Here is a 27,306-nt window from a genome sequence, read left to right as displayed (position 1 = left end):
CATGTTGACTGTTTGTGATCTATATAAATTAAAAAATACATATATGTGCCTTGGCCGTTTCGATACAGTCACATGGGCCCACAGTCAAGATATGTACAGTATATTGTCTGTGCATGGGCGTAAGGTTAAAAATGTATTGACTGTTCATTACATACCTGTTACAAAATAGTTCTTACAATAACGTTCTTGAGTAGTAGTAGGTAGTAATTATGTTTTTTTAGGGTTCCGTACCTCAAAAGGAAAAACGGAACCCTAATAGGATCACTCGTCTGTCTGTCCGTCCGTCTGTCACAGCCTATTTTCTCCGAAACTACTGGACCAATTAAGTTGAAATTTGGCACACATGTGTAAGTTCGTGACCCAAAGATGTATGTGTAAATAAATATGGAGGCCATTTTTGGGGGGTAAATGAGAAAATTAAAAAATAAAGTTTTTCAAACTATATCGTGTTATATATCAAATGAAAGAGCTCATTGTTAGGATCTCAAATACATTTTATTTATCATTTTAGGATTAATAGTTTAGCAGTTATTCAAGAATATAGGCAATAAATGATCATTCCCCCACCTTATCTCCGAAACTACTGGGTCTAAAATATTGAAAAAAATACACAAAATAGTTCTTTACCTATAGATGACAGGAAAACCTATTAGAAATGTGCAGTCAAGCGTGAGTCGGACTTATTTTAATTATAAACTCTAAATTTGAAACGGTAATAGGTAATTTTTAAGAAATTTTGTGATCATTATTAGGTTTAATACTGTTTAGCAAAACTAATTTCATTTTTTATGGTAAAATAATACATAATAATTAATTCAGTTGTTTTTAATAATAATATATTTATGATTTTTATCCAATTTTATTGAATGGATCCTTATTGCATAATTTTTAAAAAAACGAGAGTCCATGATAAGTGTATTTTTATGAAAAGGATCCAACCCACATTTGGTCAAATATCTCGACAAATGTTGCATGCGACAAATATATAAAAGGCGAATTGGCTCGTTTTTCATCCAAACACATAGTATAAAAAATATCTACCAGTATAGAGGAATACCGATTCAAACTTTAAACTGCCATAACTTTTGTTCAACTTTTTGTGGATTGGATCTTTTACCTGTAACTAGTGTAACTACGTCCAATTGGAATTGCAGGCGTCCATAGGCTACAGTGACTGCTTACCATCAGGTGGGCCGTATGCTTGTTTGCCACCGACGTGGTATTAAAAGAAAGTCAGGCTTTTAGAAATATTACGTTCTTCGGTCTCTGAATGGACTATTTTATAACTCACAGGTACAATATATGTATATCAACACATGAGCGCGCGCCACTGTAGAGTGACAGTGACAGCGATAAGCTTTATTTTGATACTTACATAACAAAGTTGATTGAATTTCCAACACCAACTTTACATTGCAGTATAATTTCGACATCATTAACTTAGCTTGCGGTAGGGTAGACCGGGGGCAATAGTACCACGGGGCAATAGTACCATCGTTATTATCTTCACAATTACAACGAAATATGTGTATGTGGGTATACACGATGGAGCCCAATACTTGTCTGGACCCACTCACTAGTCGGCCGCTCGCTGCGACGCGGAACGGAGGTGCTAGGAGACCATTTTTGTTTTCGAGCGATCAAAGTAAGTATTTACGAGAAATGTTTTGTCATATTATTCAAAACTAAATAATCCGAGATATTGATTAGTATTTGATTATGATTAGATAGTTATCAAAGTTTGTTTTGTGGCACAGTATGGGGATGAGTTAGGTAAAGTAATCGAAATATCAGTACTTTATATAATTTTGGGTGTTCGGGGGCATTAGTACCATGTGAACCGGGGACAATTGTACCGTTACTATTGACACCGCGGTACAAACGACCCCTTACTATTTTAAGTTGTTTTTTTTTCTTTTAATTATGAAATATGGCGCAGGATTCTGTAGAAGACTACTATTGCCTAGTCTGTGGTGAGCCTTATAGCAAAAGCAGATCCAATGAAACATGGGTGCAATGTGATAACTGTCAATTGTGGGCCCATGAAGAGTGTACTGACCAGGAATTGAGTTACACTTGTCATAATTGTGAGTAGCGATTATCTTACAATGAGATATGTTAGTTTAAGATTCCTTAGAGAGCATTCGCTCATCAGACACTTAGACGTACCTTTTTTATGAGGTGGAAAAAAAAACCCTCAAGTAAGCGGTGTGACTTGTCATAACGCACGCACGCACTAACGCAGCTAAAAGTCAATTTTGACTGTTATGAATTGACCCATGTTGTAAAGTATATATGATATATACTTTACAACGCAGTCGATTGTTATTGGTCAAAAAATTAGATTTATTTTTTTGTGGGGTTGATTGTAACAGGGGGCAATAGTAACTATATAGAAAGTATGATTGTTGAATAAATCGTTATTTTGTTAATTTTTAGTATAAATTGTTGTCAAATTAGAATACTGTGAGCAATCTGTGGCTGTGGTTTTGATCGTTAAACTATATTATTGTTAGTTAGTGAGATATATTAATAGTAATGTGAGTTCAAAGTGACCACTGATCTCAATTAGTGTTATTAAATATTTCCTACTTAAGACTGATGTTACTGAAAGTATTGATTACAGTAAAGCTGTAAAATAATAAATCTTTATATAATAAGCATATTATTTGGGTTTTATTTACGTTCGAATTTTTGGTACTATTGACCCGCACTAAGGGTCAATTGTACCACAAGGAATCATTGACGAAAAACGGGATTATCTACCATACTCTTACCGTTTATTAACAATTACCCTCAAAAATACGTAAATCAATAACCTACTATTTCATATGTACGTACAGTTTTGGTTCACCTCCTATACATTTTGAACTAGGAACCATTATCCAAAAAATGGTTCAATTGTCCCCGGTCTACCCTATATCTTTCACTAGCAGAAGGTTCGCTAACTTCGTCAGCTATAACTACCCATATACATATGTATAACTTCATGCCCCATTACTTTTTAGGGTTCCGTACCTCAAAAGGTAAAAACGGAACCCTTATAGGATCACTCGCGTGTCTGTCTGTCATTACCCCCCCCCCCCCCCCCTTTATCTCTGAAACTACTGGGTCTAAAATTGTGAAAAAAATACACAAAATGGTTTTTTACCTATAGATGACAGGAAAACCTATTAGAAATATTCAGTCAAGCGTGAGTCGGACTTAATGTACGAAACCCTTGGAACGCGAGTCCGACTCGCACTTGGCCGGTTTTAGTGCTCAAACTGGAGCAGAATAATGTTATATTAATGATTGTGACGTAAAATCGGTGTGGGAACCCATTGTTCCGGTCGGAACTCCTCACATCGCCTTTACCCGCCGCCGAACCAGCGTAGCCTGACCTATCCAACTATAGCAACTGTGTCCACGTAGAGGGTGCATGTAAAGTGGTCATGGTGGTTCACTGGCGAGCCGATAACAACACCGCCCGATGAGGGGTCACAGGTGAACCACGAAGTCAAAATGCGGCTAAAATATTGTCTGCCTACTCGACAGCTCTAGTGAAAGAGGGTAATGATTTTAAAAATAGATTGACCGATTAAAAATGACGCTACATTTTGGCACTAATTTTATTAAAACGGTTCCACGTTGATTTACAACGCATTCGATTATTTATTGATAAAAGGATGTCAAATCTGTGTCTAGGAGATGTGTCACTTTTTCTTTTAGGTACCTATATATGAATCGTTTTGGAATACAGTTTCGAAAAATTGCAGTTTTCCTATTTTTTAGGGTTCCGTACCCAAAGGGTAAAAAAACGGGACCCTATTACTAAGACTTTGCTGTCCGTCCGTCCGTCCGTCCGTCCGTCTGTCACCAGGCTGTATCTCATGAACCGCGATAGCTAGACAGTTGAAATTTTCACAAATGATGTATCTCTGTTGCCGCTATAACAACAAAATACTAAAAATAAAATTAAATAATTTAAGGGGGCTCCCATACAACAAACACGATCTTTTTGCTCTATTTTTTGTTGATGGTGCGGAACCCTCCGTGCGCGAGTCCGACTCGCACTTGGCCGGTTTTAATTTTACTTCCTCAAATATAGGTACAAAAACGCAAGCACTCGTATTTAGGCTAAACAGAGCTATGCCCAGCAATCTTAATAATTTTACAACCTTTCATCAATGACCAATACTGCTTTACCTGCCCTAGTAGCACGGTCGCATTTTTATCGTTTATCACCATGGCTGTCACGTTCTAACAAGTATGTAAGTGCGAAAGTGACGGGCATAGTGATAGTCGATAAAAATGGAACCGTGCTGAGCCCGCTGCTTTAAATTTATTTTCGCGGATCCCTAAAAAGGAGCCCACAGATTGTCCAGTAGGGCTAAAATGGCCGGCTCTTTATCATTTGTCACCATGGCTGTCACGTTCTAACAAATATGTAAGTGCGAAAGTGACGCATGGCATGACAGGTGATAAAAATGCAACCGTGATAGCTGGCCTGGCCTGTCAGTTAAAAGCAAAATTTGACAGCTCCGAACAACTGACAGGCTTATATCGTCCGGCGAACTAGTAATCTGTGGCCTCATTAAGAAGTGCGCCAGGTCACAGCACCCTAAAAGTATTTATTTATTAGATGCTGATGCATACACATAGGTCGCTTTCAGATTCTCAAGGCGAAGTTGGTTGGCGTTCTCACCCGTGACCCGAACCGCGCCCAATAAAGCCGAAGTGGCCGTGCGCCCGCGCCGCGCCGGCCGAGCCGTCCCGCCGGGACTTTATGAGTAATTTAACAAGTGTCTAGAGCTCTTACGGGACACATTTGATTTACACAAACATAACCCAGTTTTATGACAAAATTTTATTGTTTCTTGTGTCCGCTCCGCCTGGGTAGCTGATAATGTCATTTGAGACGTATCGTGACCAAAGTACGTTTGCCGCTGTTTTTAGACAGTAAAAAAGAGTTGAATCTTAATGGTTATGCCTTAGAGGCGGGTTTCGGAGGCGGATACAGATGGCTCCCGAGTTCGGGCGGCATGTTTAGGTTGGTGAACCGAGATGAAGATTGCCGAACGGTTACTACTCGTAGTTGATAATTGAATAAATTAGGTTTGTGGTCGTTTGGTGCGTCTTCACTTTACAGGGTGTTGACTTAAGAGGGAGAACAATTATATTTGGTTTTAATGATTCATCACTTTTTTTTTTAACGTAATTGAAAATTATACAAACGCCTAAGTAATCCCCGTGTTAAGCTTAATGCAATTTTTAATTATGATAACCTTTATTTATTGATTTTCTTCAGAAATGGAGCTTCTTGCATTATTGATCAAGACTTATTCATGATCATTGTCGTAAAAATTACTCTTTACTCACTTAAATTAAAAAAAAAATAGTAAAGAGAGTACAGTACTTATGTAAGGGTGAAAAATTCCTAAGGTTAGGATTACCTATTTTAATTTTGAAGTAGGTACCTACCTACTTTGTTTATTTTTATTATGATAAAATATACGATTCTATGAACGCTTACGACCTGTGTGTGGGTTTCTTTTATTAATAAGAATATTATTTAATACTTTTTTATAAACATGCACAACAAAATCATCTAACGTCATAGATAATTAACTTCTTTTAGGGTAGGTAACCTTATTAGGTTTACTTTTTGACATGTTTTTGTTATACCTTTGTGATAAATTAATAGACCGGTACTTCTCAGTTTTATCAGAAAGGCACAAAAAAGAAGTATTCAATCAGATCGGAACAGAAAGCGTCTAAAACAGCCTGTATATACGTATAAATATTTGTTTGAAGATGACAGTGGAAATAAATAAAAAGAGATTATCATGTTAATACGGGGATAACATCAGCCATCGACGCCGGCAGTGGGTACAGGTACCAGGCGGCCTAGCCAAGGTGACAATGGCTTGCGCTTCGCCAGCGAATCGCTTTGTGTCTCTCTATCACTCTTTCATATTAGTGCGACAGTGACAGTTGCGTTTCGATCGCTACGGAGCGTTAGCGATTGGCATGTTGGCTATACGCGGCCAGTAAGGCAACGGCGGATCGTGTCGCCGGTATTCAGGAAAAATTCACACGAATAAAGGAATCGTTCATTTTGGAAAAGGAAAATTTAGATTTCCAAGCAAAGTTAAATTTCGCTGATAAGGGTGAATCAACTTTTAGAACACTGATTTCGGAGCTGTTACAAAAAAAAACTCGATTTTTTTTATCGAAAAACTTAAAAAGAATTATACCTATTAATTTGGAAAGTCTGAAAGTTTTTGACGGCAACTCAGTACCTCACTCCAATTATCTCATACTTATTATATCATATGATTCAAAATATGTATTAATAATCCCACATTTTCCTTTTTACAAGAACATAGGTAATTAAGTTCTTCATATAATGGTATAAGTATATTTGTATAAACTTCTAGAACAACCGGACGCCCGTGCCTTGGATGCGCAAATGCTGTAAGGATGACTCACGCTAGACCGGGCCGGGTCCGGGCCGGAGCTTACGGCGCATCGTTTTCCATGGAATGCACCACGTGATTACCGATCAGCCATCAGCCGTCATAGAAAATGACGTCTAGCGTGACTCATCCTTAAACCGTAAGTATTTTTTACATCTCAGAAGTGCGTATGGCTCTATCTGAACCTTACCATGATGTCCTTATTGCGATTCTGTTTAGGACCTAAACTGAATTGCTAAAGTACGGAGCTTAATATATACATATTATAAGTAGCATAACTCCGCGCCTTATAGCAATTCAGTTTAGAAACAGAATCGCAATAAGGACATCATGGTAAGGCCCCAGGTCTCAGAAGCCAGCGCTGGCGCTTACAAGTTGCGCAGGGACATCCCGTCGAGATGAAGTGTGTTAAAAGACTGATTACCGTCAGCCAGTGGCTATCTACAGAGTAGGGCCCAGCGTGTCCCGTCGGTCACGCGGGATGACTTCTAACAAGCCGTATGTTGCTCTGTCATTTTAAAGTATTTTACTGACGATTGCCAATTGTGGCTTTGCATGATGGCTGTAGCTGTGTGAAACGCGAGTGACAACTCTCGCTTATCACTTGCTGAGCGCCGGCCGCCGAGATGTCATAGGATGCGTCGCTACCAGCGTACTTTGGTACATCAGATAAGTAGGCACGTGTGCCGTGTGCCCTAGCACGGCGCGTCGCCACCCGCTGCCGCTTGTGGCTCGCGTCGAGATGGACGATAAGGCGGATGGACGTAACGCGTAAATCAGATAAGTACCTCTACGTGTGGTGCTAGACTTTGTGTTGCAGCACCCATAGGCTCTTCCCACGGATTTGCCCTTTTTTGACTTTTCAACAGTCTCCGTCTTCCGAAAAGGTTATGTTTTTAGTGGGCCATAGTCAACGAGGAAAGATGCTACGCAGACTCCTTGAATACTTCGGTCATATTGCAAGGAAAGTCGGTGGCAACCTCGAAAAGCTTCTCGTGACCGGCACGTAGATGGGCAAAGGCCTGTGGACGTGGATGCAGTCCAATACGTCGGTCTGACCAGATCCGCACGCTCTCGACTCTACAGTGCACATGGCTCTCCACACCGCCAAAGACGGAAACATTTGGAGAAAGATCGTAAGAGAGAAAGTGATACAAAAGGAAGATCACGACCCTCAGTATTGAGGAATACGACGCAAGGAGGGAGTCAACGATGAACGCTTACATACCTACTCGTATATACCATTCCCCTTCATCAAAACATTGTGCCGTCAGGTACCTACCATCGCCCACACTGTCCATCGGTAAACCTTACCCTATAAAAGTCATAGCGGCATGTTAGGAGCATTTAAATATTTGTATTTTTATTCAATGGCTGATTTGAGATTTACAATTTTACACTTTGAAATTTTGAATACAAATTTATTATTGCGGGTATATAATTATAATTTCGCGGTAAGTTTGTCTTGCTCAACCGCGATTGGTACATCACCCCAAACCTTCTTCGGCATCTTCAAAGTTAATTAAAACAGTTGGTCAAATTTTTAAATTCTGAACGTTATTCCGTATTACGAAATAGCATATACGCCGTATTACAGAAGGTACTCGTAGTTATGTACTTAAACAGTTGTGAAATATGTGGCCGAGTAGTAGTTTTCAATTCAACACCTTTAGACCGTGTCGGCGCGATGGCTTTATAACCTTTTATTATTACATATTTATTATGTAAGGATGGTAGCAAACAAGAGTACGGTCCGCTGTCGCCTACTGGCAGCTTGTAACTCAAAGCATGCGCACTGCTAGTCAAGATATACATATGTGCCGATCGACTTTGTATACATGTACAATTGTACATACATGGTATGTACACATTGAATGAAATAGTGCACGGATAATGTTACAGTAACAAGTGTAACAGCAGGTTCCTCATAAATAGATAATTGAAAGATATCGGCATATCTGAAATAACATAGCTAAATACATATATTACGGGCAATTTATAAGGTCATGTACCTAGATAAGTGTGACTGCGGAGTAATTGTGGCTGGGGGCCGATTTTTGAATTTCGATCGCTCGATTTCGTCACTCGAAAATCGGTGGAAAACGGCGAAATGCTAATTTTTGAAATACGAGCGATCGAAATTTGGAATCTATTGGTATTGACCACTCGATTTCAATTCTATTAGTAGAATTTAAATGCCTAGTAGTGGAGATATTAATTAACGAAATACACGAAATCGAGTGGTCGAAATTCAAAAATCGGCCCCCTGGTCTTCACCTTAATTCACTTGCCTTTAGTGGCAAAAGTATGAACTTGCAATAGTTAAGCACTAAATCAATGTGTAAACAGGCCCAAAAGTGAAGGTCAGCCACAATTTCCCCGCAGCCACACTTAGCCGTATTGACCTTGTTATCAAGTTTCTGGTTATATACAGCTAGGTACATCCATACATATAATTTGTTATTTCACGTAGCAATAGACAAGCTTTATCCAACAGCATTCTTGCGGAACCCCTAATCAGGCCTAATCGATATGAGAGATTTGTCAATACAAGGATAAATCTGATACTGTCACAGAATAAATAATAGTACTAAGTACAGAAGACCCACTCTCTAACAAAACGCGTCTGTTATGATCAGCACAGATATGGCCGCTAGGTGGCGACAGCGCCACGCGCGGCTTATGGCTTTCCCCAAAATTGGGGCCGAACGAATGTACTTTTAGCTACCTGTAGCAAAGCGACGAAATCGCGGAGTGAGACACGCCTGGCACTGTCATTATTAGATCATATTTTTAATATCCCAACACCAGAAGTAATAGCTCTTAATATACCTATCTCTTTCTTATATCCAGATAACTATAGGTACCATACTCCCATCACTGAAATAATCTTGGAGGATACAACTAAACGGAGTAGCCATTAACAGGCTTTCCCCTCTGTCGAAAATAGGCGGATCAGAATTATTCACCGAACATTCTTACCGTGCGTGGTACGTCTTAAAACGTCGTCATTGGCAAAATCCCTCCTGCCAATACACACAAGACGGGAAAGCCATAAAAACTACACCTAATTATGACGTCAATTATATTAAGGTCAATGTGGGTAAAGGAAAAGACCGTCATAAGGCAAAACTCTCGTACTCGTACGTTCGTCGCTCTGACTTCTGACACAGTCGGAAAGGAAGTTCTTCACTTCTTCCGCTCTATCAACCTGCTGTAAGTGAAGTATGTGTGTACTCAACTACTCATGTGTAGGAATGCAGAGTTAAAGCGCCGAACGAGCTTGTAGACGGTCTTCCCCACAAAGTCCCTAAGCTCAATTTCAAGTGAAAGTACTGACCTGAAATAATCGTTCTTGCAGAATATATTGCTTTCCCTCGCATAGCAGCGCTGTTCGGAGTCGAGCGGCATCTTGCACTCGCAGCAGCGCAGGCAGGGGGTGTGCCAGCGGCGCTCCAGCGCCAGCAGGTAGTAGCGGTCGGTGATGCGCGCGCCGCAGCCCGCGCAGTCGTCCGGCGCGGGCTCGTCCGGGGGCTCGCGCTTGCGACACGACGTGCAGTCGCGCGGGGAGCCCGGAGACGCGGCCGGCGCCGCCGGCGACAGCGACCCGCCGCCCTCGTACGATGACAGGTACCGATCGTTCTGTTGCTGCTGCAACGACAACGACAGGTTAGAAAGAACCCACACTAGGATCTATGTGCGTCGGCGCTATGGAAAATGGCGGAGTTGCGCCAACGTTGAGATGTGACAGGTGTCTCTATGGCTCATGCAGCTCGACGAAACCATTTTCCATGCGCTGACTAGACGATTAGTGGTTCAGCAGCGTAGCAAGTGAAGTATTGTCGATTTCCTTGGTAAATTTCGTTATCTTTGCAGCTTTACTGCATTGATTAGAGCGTTCAATCCGTTGCTCGTTTTATTAAGGGAATCGATAGTAGCGTCTCTCGCGTCTATACGCTGCAACAACGACGCTGCGGTATAGTAGCATCTCTGAGTCTGACTGCTATTATATGTTGCGGATAAAAATGAATTGTTAACCTAAAGAAAACGACGTAAACAGCATCCCCGAGTCTTGACATCCAGGACTATAAACAATCGAACTATTAGGACCTTTGACGGAGGACCTATGCAGATCACTGTCATGTAATAAACTGAAATAGATATCGTACACGAAAGAAAAAGTAGCGAATCCACCGGTGGCCGAGAAATAATTTGCTTTGTTCCCCAGTTGCACTAATCATGTCGCCTAGGCAAAATTTGACCCACTTCTCGGTTTCCGATGAAGCTGAAAATTTCGTGTGTAAGTAGGGTGACAATACTGACAATGCAATATTAGGGTACCATGAAGCTGATCTGATGATGGAGACAGGAGGTGGCCATAGGAACTCTGTGATTAAACAACGCAACCTAATTGTGTGTTTGGGGTTTTTAGAATTGTCTCGATGAGTATTAGTTGCCTGTGGAAGGAAAAGTACAGTCAGCGATAAAATTAAGCTGGTAAAAAAATGAAATGTTTGCAAAAAATGTATTAACATAACGGTCATACTCGATTTGAGTGTCAGAGATAGATAGAGTACCTACATAAGGTCGGATTTAACAAAAATCTATTTTCGTCAGGCATAAAGCTTTAACTTGACATACGACTTCTTCCATAGCTTTGCCTCTCAAGTGTTTCGTTTTTGTAGATGGCGGTGACTTGAGACCTTATGCGTCTAAAATGCATAGTTTTGAGGGATGTAGGTATCAGGAGATACGATTTTTTGCCAATACATTTAGTAATAGAACTACGTTTAGCCATTGCGCCAAGATCATAAACAAATCTGCCTTACATGTAGGAATATGCTTGTTATTTCATCATAAATACATTTTGTTATATGTATAGTTATGTTACATTATCTACAACTGAATTTTTAGGGTTCCGTACCCAAAGGGTAAAAACGGGACCCTATTACTAAGACTCCGCTGTCCGTCCGTCCGTCCGTCTGTCACCAGGCTGTATCTCACGAACCGTGATAGCTAGACAGTTGAAATTTTCACAGATGATGTATTTCTGTTGCCGCTATAACAACAAATACTAAAAACAGAATAAAATAAAGATTTAAGTGGGGCTCCCATACAACAAACGTGATTTTTGACCGAAGTTAAGCAACGTCGGGCGGGGTCAGTACTTGGATGGGTGACCGTTTTTTTGCTTGTTTTGCTCTATTTTTTGTTGATGGTGCGGAACCCTCCGTGCGCGAGTCCGACTCACACTTGGCCGGTTCTTATAGGGATGTTTTCTGTTACCGACGGCAGCGCGGTAACCGGCGGCCGGCGGCGCCCTCGCCTCAGAGCGGGGCCTATTACAAGTTTCAACATTTTATATCGATGTAATTTATGTGATACTAACTTGACACGATACGTACTGTTATCCTAAGCATCGGAAAGTAATGAAATCTAACTTTTAAAATATAATATATGATATAAGAGCCTCTGTAGAGAGTACCATTTTGTACCATTTGGAGTCGAAACTCTAGGTCCACATGGTCCCAGCGCGCATAAGTTGTTTGCAGAAATCGCGAAACTTCTGGTTGACGTAACTGGTGGCCGAAGACCTGGCGGCTACCTTGCACAACGTATCAGCATTGCGATACAGCGAGGGAATGTCGCCAGCATCCTTGGTACAATGCCTCAAGGGCCTATTTTAGATTTAAGCTAGTTTTTAATTTATTTTAGTAGTTCCACTGTACATATATCTTGTTTGTAAATAAATGATTATTATATATGATTGACCTAGTGGTTGCCGCGGTCTGACTGAAAGTATATTTCAGTTACAATACAATTAATAATGCCCATAAATTTAAATAACAAACAGTTTGTAAAGCATTTGTAGACGATTAAACGGAATATTCGAGGAAATAGGTACGCAAATTATTCATTTGTCTTAAATATCATTGTATTAGTAATTGGTATAGGTACCTACTTACTTACCTATTTTAAAATACAAAGCCTATTTTAAAAAATATATAGAAACGTTTTGACGCGACACTGTTCCTGCTGACTGTACATTCGACTACTAATTTAGCTAATTTGGTGTTATAAAGATTTTAGCAGGCTCTAAAACGAATAAGGCTCATTTGAAATGTTTATTAAAATTTATTAGCACTCTCCGAGCCATTGCCGTACAGTGAGATAAACGTTGGAGTTGGCTGCAGGTAACCAAGGCACTTACCTACTGCTTGTATAACTCCTTTTTAGGATTCCGTAGCCAAATGGCAAAAAACGGAACCCCTATGGATTCTTCATGTCTGTCTGTCTGTCTGTCTGTCCGTCCGTCCGTATGTCACAGCCACTTTTTTTCCGAAACTATAAGAGCTATACTGTTGAAACTTGGTAAGTAGATGTATTCTGTGAACCGCATTAAGATTTTCACACAAAAATAGAAAAAAAAAACAAAAAATTTTGGGGGTTCCCTATACTTAGAACTGAAACTCAAAAAATTTTTTTTCATCAAACCCATACGTGTGGGGTATCTATGGATAGGTCTATAAAAATGATATTGATGTTTCTAATATGTGTGTGTGTGTGTCCCCCTGTAACTTCTAAAATAAGAGAATGATAAAACTAAAAAAAATATATGATGTACATTACCATGCAAACTTCCACCGAAAATTGGTTTGAACGAGATCTAGTAAGTATAGTTTTTTTTTAATACGTCATAAATCCCCTAAATACGGAACCCTTCATGGGCGAGTCCGACTCGCACTTGGCCGCTTTTTCTTAAATAGGTACATAATACATAATACATTAAGTAAAAGTAGAGTCTCAATGTTTTTTTCAAGAACAATAATAATTTCATCAATAAATTGCTCGGATATTTAGACTTAAGATGATGTACTTATACTTCAGACGATTTAAAAGTTCTTAATGCTAGGCCTACTTGAATAATGAAAAGGTAGGCAGCGCCCTCCGTGTTGTCTTGGCAGGGGCACGGACGTGTGGGGGCACGACCGTGCCCCCAGATATTTTGACTTTGACTTGACTTGAGACAGAAGAGAAATAAATTAGGAAATTAGTAGTTTGTTAAATTTTATTTAAGTAACATATCTAATGGTTTAATTTGAAAGCAGAGAATCCCTATAAAAGTACTAAGACTCCGCTGTCTGTCTGTCCGTCTGTCTGTCTGCCACCAGGCTGTAATTCATGAACCGTGATAGACAACAAATACAATCAAAATACAATAAATATTTAAGTGGGACTCCCTTAGAATAAACGTATTTTTTCGCCGTTTTCTTGCGTAATGGAACCCTTCAGGGACGAGTTCGACTCGCACTTGGCCGGTTTTTTCAATAATGATGTCATTTAATACTTAGTATTTGTTTGTATTTTAAAATTAATAATTACCTAAGTAGTTAAGAGGTTGCCGCCTGACTAGACAAATGACAAGGTGTGTTGTGTTAGACAATCTTAAGTGTATGCACAAAAGCCAGCACAAGATGCAAACGGTACCTTAGAACGCGATTAATTAGATGCGGTTTGAGTGTTGCAACTTGCAAGTGCGTGCGCTTATGAGGCATGCCGCAAGTTACACGTTGTGCGGCTCTGTAACCACAAGCAAATAATCGCAGTTCGTTCTACTCCTAACCGGGGAACCTAACCATCAACTGGATCTACTAGGCTCAACATTGACGAACAGTCTTTTGTGACTTATTATTATACCTAATTGTAGCTCCTCGCTTTCTCTGTGACTCTCAGAAGTGATACGAGAAGTAATCAATGTTGCATCATAGGTTACTCGTCTAATCCTTTTATTTTGTCAACATCGTGGTGATCATTTATAATTACGTGCCGTAAAATCACAGAACTTTACTCCAAAATATACCAACTACGCTCCAAAACTATGTAACTCGATTTCGATTATCTTTTGTTTCTGTGACTATCGTTTGAATCGCGCAGTTCGGATTCAAAATATTTTCATAAAAGGAAGAAAAAACCCAAACAAAACCAAAAATACCATCTCCGTTTAGTTGACTGGTATTGAATGCCTTTAGGTATCAAGTCCGCCGTTTGTAAATTTTGCTTGTATTTTGTGCAATCAAGTTTAAATAAATAAAAATAAATATACACATAATTACGTATTGAACTTGTACTATTTTACTATAGGTATATATTCGGTGGTTTTACTTTATGACTTTGTCTCGGAACCAACACGTTCCTACATAGAATGATTCCGAGATAGGTTATTTACCTACTGCCGTCCTTACACTGCGAGAATAGTGATGATTGATAACACTGGCAGACGCCGTGATAACTGATGAGACCCCGACCCGGGCCCCGGGCCGCGTATCTAGCTGACCCACATTCATACCTGACCGTCTGTGCCCAGATGAAGGATAGGCAATCACTGGCACTAGCCAGTACTACTACTACCAACTATTACTCTACTACACACTCGCCACACGACGCATCATGTAACCAATGGGCAGAGTTAGGGTAACATTCCATTTCTGACCGCAGCTGCACTACTAGTACTGAACGCGTCGCTGATGTTACTGTCAATTTCCATAGTAAAATGAACAGTAGTGCAGTTGCGGTTGGAAATGGACTGTCACCTTTAGGTGTTACTCGAATTATTGCGGGGATCCACGTCTCAAACGGTGTTAGAGCCCGCGCACACAGAAAGCGGTCCGTAACTTCGTAGTGCCGCGTTCTGCTGACCGCTTGATTTAGGAAAGCGTTCCAACGCACACAGAGTGGCGTCCAAAATCTTGCGTTCTATTTTTTCATTATGCTATCACGTGCAGCATGTCGCTATTTTTCGATGATAAGCGTTGCTTTTGTCAGAGGATATTATAAATTATAATATTAGATGTTTGTGGGATAAATTAATAAAAATATTGCTTTTGTACTTACTGTCCTCACTTTCCATTATTATCACAATATCAAGCCAAGCTTCTGATTTCTTGTGGCAATTTTAAAAATCATTATGATATAAAATACGCTTTCCTCTCACCAACTCATATTGTTTTCTATGTTAATGGCGGTTGACATCGCGGCGGTTTAGCGTTCTCTGTCTCGGCGAGAATAATATAATTCTTGACCGCCGGCGTTCCGTCTGACCGCCGCGGTCTGAACGCCTTCTGTGTGCGTTATATTGAGGAGCTACCTACATTGCATAGAACGCAGAACTCCAGACCAGACCGCTCACTGTGGGCGCGGGCTCTTAGTTTAATATTATTAGTGTCATGGAAATTTTACAGTTCATCGAAAAATTAATTCAACAAGAAATGGCTCCTCTCGCATGCCTTTTACAGTCTATGACTTTTATAATTTACAATCCAATTGACATTTTAAATAATAATTTTATCAAACAATTCTAATTAACATTATCCTCACAATTGTTAAAAATATTTGACATATACCTACTTATTTAAGTATATATACCAACTTAAATTGTAATAATAATTTATCTAATTTAATTTCTATTTTGAAGTGAAATATGTAATAATATAATAAATAAATGAGTATGAGTACCTATATATATATATGTAGGCATATGTGTCCTAATTCGGGGCACGAACTCACATACACGAACGGGGCATAATGATTAAAGTTTATTAAGTAATGTATGTTTATTTATACTCGTACATACTCGTACTGTGCTCATTGAATACCCTCTATGACTATAAAATAAGTACGTACTTACGTACATTTTAATAGCTACGTAAACAAAGATATATTATATTGAGAGGCGTAACGCGTAACTATGTAGGCGGGTACTAGTTAACTACTTTCAAGTACTTTTCCTTGTGCCGACGGGACTGTGTGAGCGGGGTCGTTTTCTTGTACCGACGGGGCTGTGTGAGCGGGTTCGTTTTCTTGTGCCGACGGGGCTGTGTGAGCGGGTTCGTTTCCTTGTGCCGACGGGGCTGTGTGAGCGGGTTCGTTTCCTTGTACCGACGGGGCTGTGTGAGCGGGTTCGTTTTCTTGTGCCGACGGGACTGTGTGAGCGGGTTCGTTTCCTTGTGCCGCCGGGACTGTGTGAGCGGGTTCGTTTTCTTGTGCCGACGGGGCTGTGTGAGCGGGTTCATTTCCTTGTGCCGACGGGGCTGTGTGAGCGGGTTCGTTTTCTTGTGCCGACGGGGCTGTGTGAGCGCGTTCGTTTCCTTGTGCCGACGGGGCTGTGTGAGCGGGTTCGTTTTCTTGTGCCGACGGGACTGTGTGAGCGGGTTCGTTTCCTTGTGCCGCCGGGACTGTGTGAGCGGGTTCGTTTCCTTGTGCCGACGGGGCTGTGTGAGCGGGTTCGTTTCCTTGTGCCGACGGGGCTGTGTGAGCGGGTTCGTTTCCTTGTGCCGACGGGGCTGTGTGAGCGGGTTCGTTTCCTTGTGCCGACGGGGCTGTGTGAGTGGGTTTGTTTCCTTGTGCCGACGGGGCTGTGTGAGCGGGTTCGTTTTCTTGTGCCGACGGGACTGTGTGAGCGGGTTCGTTTCCTTGTGCCGCCGGGACTGTGTGAGCGGGTTCGTTTCCTTGTGCCGACGGGGCTGTGTGAGCGGGTTTGTTTTCTTGTGCCGACGGGGCTGTATGAGCGGGTTCGTTTTCGTACCTACCAAGTCCGGATCCGGCGGAGCTCGGAGGGTAAGAGAGACCAATACGTTTACAGGATATAGGTAGCTACATTATAACTAGGTAAGTAGGTTCCTACAAATTTATTTATTATCTTCAGTTGCATTAAAATACGTTAAAAGTATATAATTATAGCAGAATTTCTAGGATATTGTGGAGACAGCAGCACGCCCACAGAATTTTAGATATTGTTTGCACGTAAGGTACTTTTAGTGAACTAGCTACTTGATCATTTCCATTTCAGGATTGCTCTTATTAAGACTAATAATACATATCTGGGAGACCAAGCTTTGCGCGGAAAGGGTTAGGTGGAAGGCAGTATGTGTGCTTTTGCGATCCTGGCAACATCACAGTAACAATTACTAATATTCTCTCTGATATTTATTCTAAGTCTTGGGTGTTTTCTATGTATTTGTATATAATATATATCCTTGTCTGAGTACCCACAACACGAGCCTTCTTGAGCTTACTATGGGACTTAGTCAATCTGTGTAAGAAGGTACCTACTATAATATTTATTTATTTAATATTGACGGTGTAGTGGTTGGAATGAAATTAAATAGGTAATTTAAAAATTGTAATGCAACGATACACATTATTATTAATGTTGTATTTATGATAGTATCTAGTACTTATGCATTGGGCGGGGTTAATATGTACAGTTCTAGAGAAAACGAAACTCCGCCTGGGCTTATAACTCTAAGGCCCTTTATTTATCGGAACTATAGTTCGTTTTTATAACGCTAGAAAAATACTACGCGATCTTGACGTCATTTAATTGAAAAACGCTTTTTTTAGAATTCAGTACCTACTTATGAAAGGTAAATTGGTAGGTACATATTTGCCGTGACTTATTTTACAAAAGAGTTTTTCAATAAAAAGACATGTCAAGATTGATTACCTTTTTTCTAATGCTAAAAAAACTAACTACCTACTTACTTACCTAAATGATTGAAGTGAGTGAGTTCCAAATAGTTCGTGTCCGCCATTGCCTCGCCTCTTTACTAAATCCGCTTTACTTCTGATTAGGTAAGTATAGTAGGTATTGCTACACTATCGCATTGGGCAACTGTCATGATAGCTGCACTGTTATTATAAATAAACAAATAAATAATGTCACTATACTACAGCAAACTATAGTGAATAAGTAAATGTTAATTAATGTAAGATTGTAGTTGTAAACAGCGTAGTAAAAGAAATGATATGTAAATGATAGGTACTAGCCATACAATTACCTAGTACCTATATGTATAGGTGTAGATTGATTGTAGGTAGTTTGTATTTACGTATACGTTCAATTGTTATTATTAGAGTAGAGATGCCACGAATATTCGGCAACCACACCTACCTAAAAAGATAAATTAAACAATAAAAATAACCGCAGACCACTTAATGTGTAAAATGTTTTCTTGGATGTTAAATACGAAGACTGTTTTTGTGAGCATTCGTTGGTTAATTACTTACTAATACTTTTATTTTTATCATGGGTCGGTTTTATATATTGACTCTGACTACATTCACTAGTTCTGAGTAACAAAAATTAAATCTTAGCAAACGTTGTACCTTGTTGGCGAACAATTTTCATAATGAATGTGACTCAAAATTTACAAATGTTATGCCGAATATTCGGCGCTTCGGCCAAGAGAGGGGCCGAATATTCGGTGTTCGGCCAAAACCACTATTCGGGGCATCTATAGTTTTTATAACAATTATTTTAAGAACTGGCTCATTTCGAAACAATTCCACATGACTTTTTCATTGATTGAGGTACCTCTACCAGCTAGGTGGGCTTTTTCTAAAATAAATACAGTGAAACCTGGATAAGTGAGACTTCAAGGGACGAGCAGATTTGTCTCACTTAAAGAGGTATTTCACTTACCCAGGCTCTCAGTTAGCCAGGTACAAATAAATGTCTGTCTCATTTACAGAGGGTCCCATTAATAGAGGTGAGAATAGAGGATATATTTCAGTTATAGAGGTGGTTAATAAGGTATTTTGTAATTATCTTTAAAAATAAATAAGGTAAAATAATCCTTGTCCCTAAATATTTTTTAAGTCTGTTTAAATATTTCTTTGAATTTATTTTGAATGATTCTCCAAAGGATAGATTTTTTCAATTAAATTTGATACGACTTCATTGCGTCTTAGAAATGTATTAAATGAAAATCTGTTTATTCGTGTTACTTATCAAAAAATCAGCTTTCGTTTCGATAGTTTTAACTATATAAAGTAACTAAATGAAAAATGAAACTTGAAGTCGTTTAGACACAATTAAGCAAATGCGGAATTTGTGCATAGACTAAGAGTTAGTAAGAATACGGAAATTGATCAATAAAGTCCAAGTTAGAGAGGTCATAGATTGACGTTATCTCAGATACAGAGGTCAATTCCTATACAATTCTAAAAAACAATTAGGATAATGTAATCTTATAAATATAGTCTCAGTAAAAGAGGTAAAATACACTCTCTGTCTCACTTATAGAGGTAAATGTGACTATAAAATCACAACAGCTAATCCCAGTTATAGAGGTTTGTTTTTTCTCACTAACAGAGGTAATTCAGTACTAAAGTGTCGGGACCGCACCATGAGTCCCAGCTATAGAGGTTTCTCACTTATCCAGGTCCCACTTAACCAGGTTTCACTGTAATTAAAACCCGATTCTTTCAAATTTGGACATTCTTGGGCTCATTCTACTCAGAATCGACAGCACTCTCCATCTTACCATTAAAAAAAGATGTCCCAAAATGTCCATTCCATTACGTCACGTTTTTAGTATGAGAAAAATGTTCACTTGTATGTAACGTGACGTAGTGGAATGTACAATTTTCATACAACATTTTGGAACAATTTTTTTTATCACCAGGATTGAATATGCTAGTGATTCTGAGTTGAAAGAACCTAAAAACACCAGGATCTGGGAGAATCGGGTTTTCAATATTTATTTTGAACCTAACAGGTACCTACTGATTAATATTTAAAAGATAAATAAGAGGAAAGGAAATCATGTTTAATAATATTACTTTTTAAAAACTGAATATCCTGCGTATTTAATTCGCATTGTACTTATTACTAACTAGCAACCCGCCCCGGCTTCGCACGGGTTAACAAATTATACATAAACCTTTCTCTTGAATTACTCTATCTACCTATTAAAAAACCGCATCAACATCCGTTGCGTAGTTTTAAAGATCTAAGCATATATAGGGACAGACAGACAGCGGGAAGCGACTTTGTTTTGAAGACAGCACTGTGAAAAAATACAGTTGAAAAATATTTCTCACATTTTCACGTCACGAATCAATATATACCTAATTCATACATTGAAACAGTTTATTTACTAAGTAAATATAAGCACAGCGCTGACTTTCGTAAATTAATGATCTAAAATTTTCATTACTGAGCCTGCGTGAGTAGATTATAAAATTATTGTAAGAAAATATAGTAGGTACCGATTTAAATGTTTACCTGAATCGAGGCTCCTTCAAAGTAATTGTTACCATAAAACATAGGTAAGGTACCTACATTAAACATTTTGTATGTTTCATAAGTTTCATAAGTCATTTTTTAAATCCATACGCAAATGCGAATAAAATCTTAGTAAGTAAGTATCTACAACCGACATGTATCATTCTGAAAGTAGGTACCTACCTAACAGAGACAAGAGGCACCTATACCTAATTATTAATTATCTAATTTCGCTAACGCATGTTGTAGTAACATCACAAGTCTCTTTTTACATTTTTGTGTAAGTATGTTTAACTACATACGTATTATACTAGCTACCTGTATTCACTACTACACATAGCTGATGCAGAAATAAGATACCGATATTAATGTGTAGGTAAACATGCGCGTATTGTCAAACAGGTCAAACTTGTACTTTAAGCATACATTGCAGTTTCTGCTCGAATATTTTAATTATTTTCATGTAGGTACCTATTTTAGATAAAAGGTGTAACACAAAAGTTTTCATAATATAACTATTTAAGTCACAAACTCATTACTTACGTTAAAAACATCCATAAACTGATATTTATGTCATGTCATGTCACGAATAGAAAATATAGGTGCAAAAAGTCAAGCGGGAAATGTGAAATCACACAAATAACTTTTCAATGTCGTTTCAGTGTTTTCGCGGTTCTTTATGACTTATTGCCTAGCTCTAGGTTCCCTGTACCTATGTTAGGTATGCATAGGCATTCGCTAAAAAAACCTAGATTTGAACGCGATTATTCCTGGCGCGGCTTTTGCACCTTCATGCACCTGATGGTCCTTCTGAGCATAATACTGTAACTTTATTTTCACGATTTCCATTTCCTTCGTTTCGCAAAAATTATAGGATAAGAAATGAAAAACTTGAAAGAACAAAGCAAAGCTGTAATACAGGAAAAGGTCTCACTCGTAAATTAAAAAATGTCAAAATATAAATGAAAACTTTTTTCAGAGTTGGCCCACAGCTTACCCAGTGCATCGCTCCCCTGTCCTCGTAAACTCCCATCTGGGGTTCAATTTTTTCGTTGAGTATTGTTAGAAGGCTGGGCTTGGCCCCACTGACACTCACTCACTCACTCGCGTGCGCTCGCGGCGCGCTCGCCGGCGGACTGGCGGCCCGGCCCGGCGCGGCGCCCGAGGCCGGGGGCGGGGCCCCCAGGGCGCCGCCTCAAGAGCACCCTCCCCCCCCCCCCCCACTAGACCATGCGCCAGAAGAAAATGAATTTTTCCAACGATTTGGGGTGCAGGGAATATGGAATTTGTTGTATGGTTTTGCGACCGACTAGGTGTGTGCCCGTGACTTTACTTATAGATAATTTATAACACTGATTTAAACTTTCACGATTTTTACACATTATTAAATTATACAACGGGACTTCATCGCGTAGATAATTTATATTTTAAATCATTCGTGGAATAAGAACGGATGAATAAAACCGTTGATGATCCTATTTCTTATTATATTATTATTTAAGAAAAATGTAAAATTCAAAATATTAATACTAGAAATAAACAAGCTAGTGCCCTTCACTCGGCTCTATAAAATTTAAAAATCATCATTCATAGGTAATTGTATAAGATTTTATAATAAACTTCCAAACCAATAACCATATTACTGAACTATCTATTAATAAATTTAAGAATTATGTAAAGCCTAAACTTGGGCCAAAACACACATATGTATGTAGGTACGAGTATAGCCTTTATTGACTTGGAAAGGCCTTTGATAGGGTCAATTGGAAGAGCATGATGGGAATTTTAAGAGAGGCAGTCTTAGACTTCAGAGACTGAAAAATAATTTTTAATTTATATAAGGAACAGGAAACAATCGTCAGTGTGGGAGAGGAAAGCTGCAGAGCAACGATAAAGCAAGGAATGCGACAGGGTTGCCCACTCTCACCCCCTTATCTTCAATTTATTTATAGAGTGTGCTAATAGATTGTTTTTTAGAAAAAAACTTAAGGGGGGTCAAATTTAATGGGGAAAGAATAGTATTTATTAGATTTGCGGACGACATAGTAGCACTGGCCCCAAGTTCAACTGGAACAGATGGATCTAATTTTTACACAATTTGGACTCAAAATTAACACAAATAAATCTAAAACACTTATTGCTTCAAAGTTTCGCACGGTTAAGGAACAAATTGACATCAGAGGGACACATATAGAACAAGTAAACAAATTTAGATATTTAGGCAACTTAATTACACAAAACTCCAGATGTACAGACGAAATAGTATCAAGGGTTGGTAATGGCGAAAACAGCTTTCAATGCCAAAAAACTTTTGCTTAAGGCTAGGATCTCTAAGAGTACAAAAAAACGCCTAATTAAGATTTTTATACATCTGGAGCATCGCTTTAATGTATGGGTGTGAGACGTGGACTATGAGGCAGAAAGATAGGAAACGATTAGAGGCTTTTGAGATGTGGCTATGGAGAAGAATGGAGAGAATAAGTTGGACGGAGAATAAAACGAATGAGGAAGTGCTGCGAATTGTTGGAGAGAAGAGGAATCTACTGAGGACCATAGAGAACAGACGAGGCAGAATGATAAGTCACTTGATAAGGCACGACACTTTCTTTAAAACTATATTAGAAGGCAAGATCGAAGCTATAAGAAGAAGAGGAAGACCACGAGCAAGCTATACACAACAACTAAAAACAAAGGCAAATGTCGTGTCTTACAGGGACCTAAAGAACCTGGCCGAGGACCGCAAAAACTGGCGCATACTCCACCGACAAGAGCCACGCTCTTAAATTATGATGATGCAAGCCTAAACTTAATTCTAAAGCTTACGTATTAATCTTATACCACATCAATATTATACCACACAAGACTATATGAATGATAAAAGAACGTGGGATTAATTTTTATTCGAAATGATTATTTATTTATTATGTGTATTTAATTAATTACGAAATGGAGATTCCAATGTAAGTAATATGTAATTATGTACCTACTTCTTTTGTTGCTTTTTTTTGACATTTAGATTTTATTCGAGAAACATTCTAAACTAGTATTTTTTATACATCTTTATGTTTTGACGATCTTTTTGTGAATTTCTTAGTAGGTATTAAATTTGATCTGCATAATAATTCAATACTATTACGAAATATTTACATCAATAAATTGCTCTGAAAAGTAGCCTAAGAATCCTAAGATAATATTACATATATTTATATGTAAGTAGCTACAGTGCTTGTTGCTAGAGCTAGATAGTTGCTAGGCCTACATGAATCTGGGGGCACGCTAGTGCCCCCGCCAAGACGAGCAAAGCGAAGCGCAAGGGCACTACCTACCTTTTCTCGAAGCGCTTCGTCGTTTTTTTTAACCCTCATAACTTGGATTTAGATTATACCAGATAAACGAAATTCTCGGGATATGATGTCAATAGTGACTTATTAATCATAAAAAAATCAGTTGCATAGCTCTTATACTTTAGATTTTTTTCATATGTAAAAAACCCCGATTTCGTCACTCACTCATTCACTCACTCACTCACTCACTGATGTTAATCAAAACCTGAAGTCCTAGGAAGCTGAAATTTGGTATGTAAGATAGTCTTAGTACACAAACAACACAAAAATGCAAAAGCTTGAAATTTTTCAAATTTCTACTAAACCGCTGAACCGATTTAGTTGAAATTTGATATGTAAATATTGTAGATAGGTTTCGTTATGGCAAAGAGAATAGATACTACAGAGGGGTCCTGAATAGTAAATTTAGTAGGGTCAGCTCAGCAAATTTATCGACACACGATTAAAACTCAAAATGAAAATGTATAAAACTATCAAAAAATGTACATAAGGGTAAATTATTTTATTATTTTTCTATCATTTTGACCCATGTTCTTTCACTAATACCTAGGTACTTATTCGCTAAATGCACGACTGTCACGCAACCTAGCATCCGCAAATCTAGGGGAAAACGTCAATTTACTGCATCTTATAAAACTACTCCAAAACTCAAAAACTAACTAACTAACTATTACGGCTCAGCGACCCAAAGAGGATCTTGGCCTCCGAAACGAGAGCACACCATTTTTCCCGATCCTGCGCCGTTTCCTGCCAATTATCGGCTTGAAGCTGACGCAGATCCGCTTCCACACTGTCTCTCCAGCGGTATCTGGGCCGACCTACCGGGCGGCCACCAGTCGGTCTTCCCAGGCACGCCCCCTTGGCAGCTCGGTCCTCTCCCATTCTCAATAGGTGCCCGAACCAGCGAAGGCTGTGGGATTTCGTTTCGCCGATGATATTGGGTCCGGCCACCAACTCCTCGATTTCGGCATTCCTCCTTATCCTCCACGTGCCGTTGTCTCTCTTGATAGGTCCCAGGATCTTACGAAAGATTTTCCTTTCCGCTACCAGGAGCTGACTTTCCTCTTTTCGTGTTAGTGTCCAGGCCTCACAACACAAAACTCAAAAACTACTGAACGGATTTTCACACGATTTTCATCTATCGATAGAGTGATTTTTAAGGAAGGTTTAGGTATATAACTTATTAAGGTTTTATTTAAAATAGTGGAAATATGACGATGTTGACGGAAAAAACGCGCTGGCTAGGAGCTTCGAAAACGCTGCCTTATCCGTTTGAGCTATAACAATACAACGTATGGTGGGGTTGTCTCTCTTTCATGGGTCTACAAAAAAGTCCGCGATGGTGTATGTCTATCTTTTAAGGATAACTTACTATACCTATCCATTCTTAACCTATGTAAAATGATCACATAATATATGGCATTTGCAAAACTTTTTACACGGATACAGCATCAATTATTATCAAAATAATTACGTTAGTTATATTAAGCATTTCATACAGATTACAATGGTCCATTACACCATACAATCTTATACCTTTAAACGAGCAATTCTTGTTTATTTATTTATATATATATTTCGGGGATCTCGGAAACGGCTCTAACGATTTCGATGAAATTTGCTATATGGGAGTTTTCGGGGGGGATAAACCGATCTAGCTAGGTCTTATCTCTGGGAAAACGCTAATTTTTGAGTTTTTATATGTGTTCCGAGCAAAGCTCGGTCTCCCAGATATTTTATATTAATATCTCAGGAGTAATCGTAAATTAAAGTTCCAGTTCGAGCCATAACTTGTATGAAATGTTAAAGACTCTCTTCTTTCTTCTTTGTCCAACCCATGTTCCGAGTTTATCTGGGCATCTGGGGTCGGGTCTCCTTGTACATCTGGGGTCGGGTCTCCCTGTACATCTGGGGTCGGGTCTCCCTGTACATCTGGGGTCGGGTCTCCCTGTACATCTGAGGTCGGGTCTCCCTGTACATCTGGGGTCGGGTCTCCCTGTACATTTGCGCCAGAGAACTCTATTCTGGGTTGTCTGAGTAGTAAGGTTGTCCTGGTCCATCTCTTTCTTAATGTTATTCCACCAAGTATGGGAAAGAAATGTTAAAGACTCTATCCTTTTTTAGTTCCAATTTTCACCACCGCATGCGCCGCGATCGCTTTACTTATTCCCACCATGAACTTCGCACGTAGTCAACGCCATCTAGCCTAGCATAGGTCAAAGGTGTGTGCGCCATCTATCCGAGAATAACTTTTTCTTGATTTCTGAGGCAAGTTTTTTCCTTAGACTTTATTCATCTTATATTTATCATATATGATGTTTTTGCTAATAGGGAAGAGTGGTAGAGAGACACTACACAAAGCATTTCGTTTTCGAAGTCAGCTTGGCTAGGCTGGCACGACAACTAGCGCCATCTGTCGGGCACACGTTTCGTCAAGTCGAGGCTGATGCAGCCGCTGCCACTTCGCGTGCACTCGGTTCACTTGTACTAAACAGTTCCCGCTGTCAACACGGGGTGGCGCTACACAGTCGTGGATATACCAGCCAGCCAGCAGCCAGTCGTGGAGCCCCTTCTCATATTTGAGAACTTTAGGTAAATTATCTCCGTGACGCTGACGGAAAAATCTCAGAAATCGAGGTTTTGTTCTCGACATTTTCCTCCTCCAAAATTTAACTAATCGTAACAAAATTTTGGAATCGTAATGAGAAAGAAACTATCTGTGTCCGACCGTTTTGATTTTTGTGTTTATTGCTGCGGATTTTGTATGCTAGGCGTGTGTTTACGACGCATTTATTAGGCCGTTTTTAGCCCTGTTTGACCTAGTTCTTATAAAAAAAAAACAACGGGTTGCACTCCGGGAGTGCTGTCAGAAGTGAAAACTCAATGACTAGTCCAAAATGTCTGCAGCACTATGTATAATTGACCCATCCTCCTTTCTATTCATTTCTATATATAAAAAAAAAAACAAAAAAGAAAAAAAAACTTTATAATGCTGTATCTCCTAAACCGTGCGTCGTAGCGCAAAAATAATCAAATTTTCGTTCCCCTTTGAGTCCCATAAGTAAATATTTAAAAAACACGAAAAACAAAAAAAAATATTTAAAAAATAAAGAAAAATGTTTATGGGTTGTATCTCCTAAACCGTGCGTCGTAGCGCAAAAATAATAAAATGTTCATTTCTCTGTAAGAAACCCCTAATTAATATTTAAAAACAAAATAAAAAAAAAACAAAAGAAAAATATTTATAGGGCTGTATCTCCTAAACCGTGCGTCGTAGCGCAAAAATAATAAAATTTTCGTTCCCCTTAAGAATCCCACGCACTGAACAACCTAACATATAAGGAAATTAAACAATCATCATCATCCATTTTTATTATTATTTCATTGCATTTCAAAGTAAGTGCTTGGTCGTAGAAAAAGTATTGTATGCAAT

The 27,306-nt window shown here is 39.1% G+C and overlaps 1 protein-coding gene and 1 long non-coding RNA gene across 3 annotated transcripts in view; one reads left to right on the top strand and one right to left on the bottom strand.

Moving 5' to 3' along the window:
• LOC134660962 (uncharacterized) overlaps positions 1-12,864 on the top strand; it is a 30,037-nt gene extending 17,173 nt beyond the window's left edge. Inside the window, exon 2 of the long non-coding RNA XR_010097911.1 lies at positions 12,790-12,864. This is a non-coding gene — a long non-coding RNA (uncharacterized LOC134660962). The remainder of the gene's footprint in view (positions 1-12,789) is intronic.
• LOC134660911 (protein apterous-like) overlaps positions 1-21,654 on the bottom strand; it is a 125,325-nt gene extending 103,671 nt beyond the window's left edge. For both annotated transcript variants that reach the window (XM_063516787.1, XM_063516788.1), the window contains exons 1-2: positions 21,527-21,654; positions 9,802-10,112 (exon numbers count right to left, since the gene is read on the bottom strand). In XM_063516787.1, the coding sequence (XP_063372857.1) occupies positions 9,802-10,112; positions 21,527-21,562 (347 nt within the window). In that variant the 5' untranslated portion in view covers positions 21,563-21,654. The remainder of the gene's footprint in view (positions 1-9,801; positions 10,113-21,526) is intronic.
• Between the last annotated feature and the right edge of the window lie 5,652 nt (positions 21,655-27,306).

The sequence above is a fragment of the Cydia amplana genome, chromosome Z (genome assembly GCF_948474715.1).
Source record: "Cydia amplana chromosome Z, ilCydAmpl1.1, whole genome shotgun sequence".
Classification (NCBI taxonomy): domain Eukaryota; kingdom Metazoa; phylum Arthropoda; class Insecta; order Lepidoptera; family Tortricidae; genus Cydia; species Cydia amplana.
Note: the sequence above shows the minus strand (reverse complement) of the source record. Positions and strands in the feature narration are given on the sequence as shown.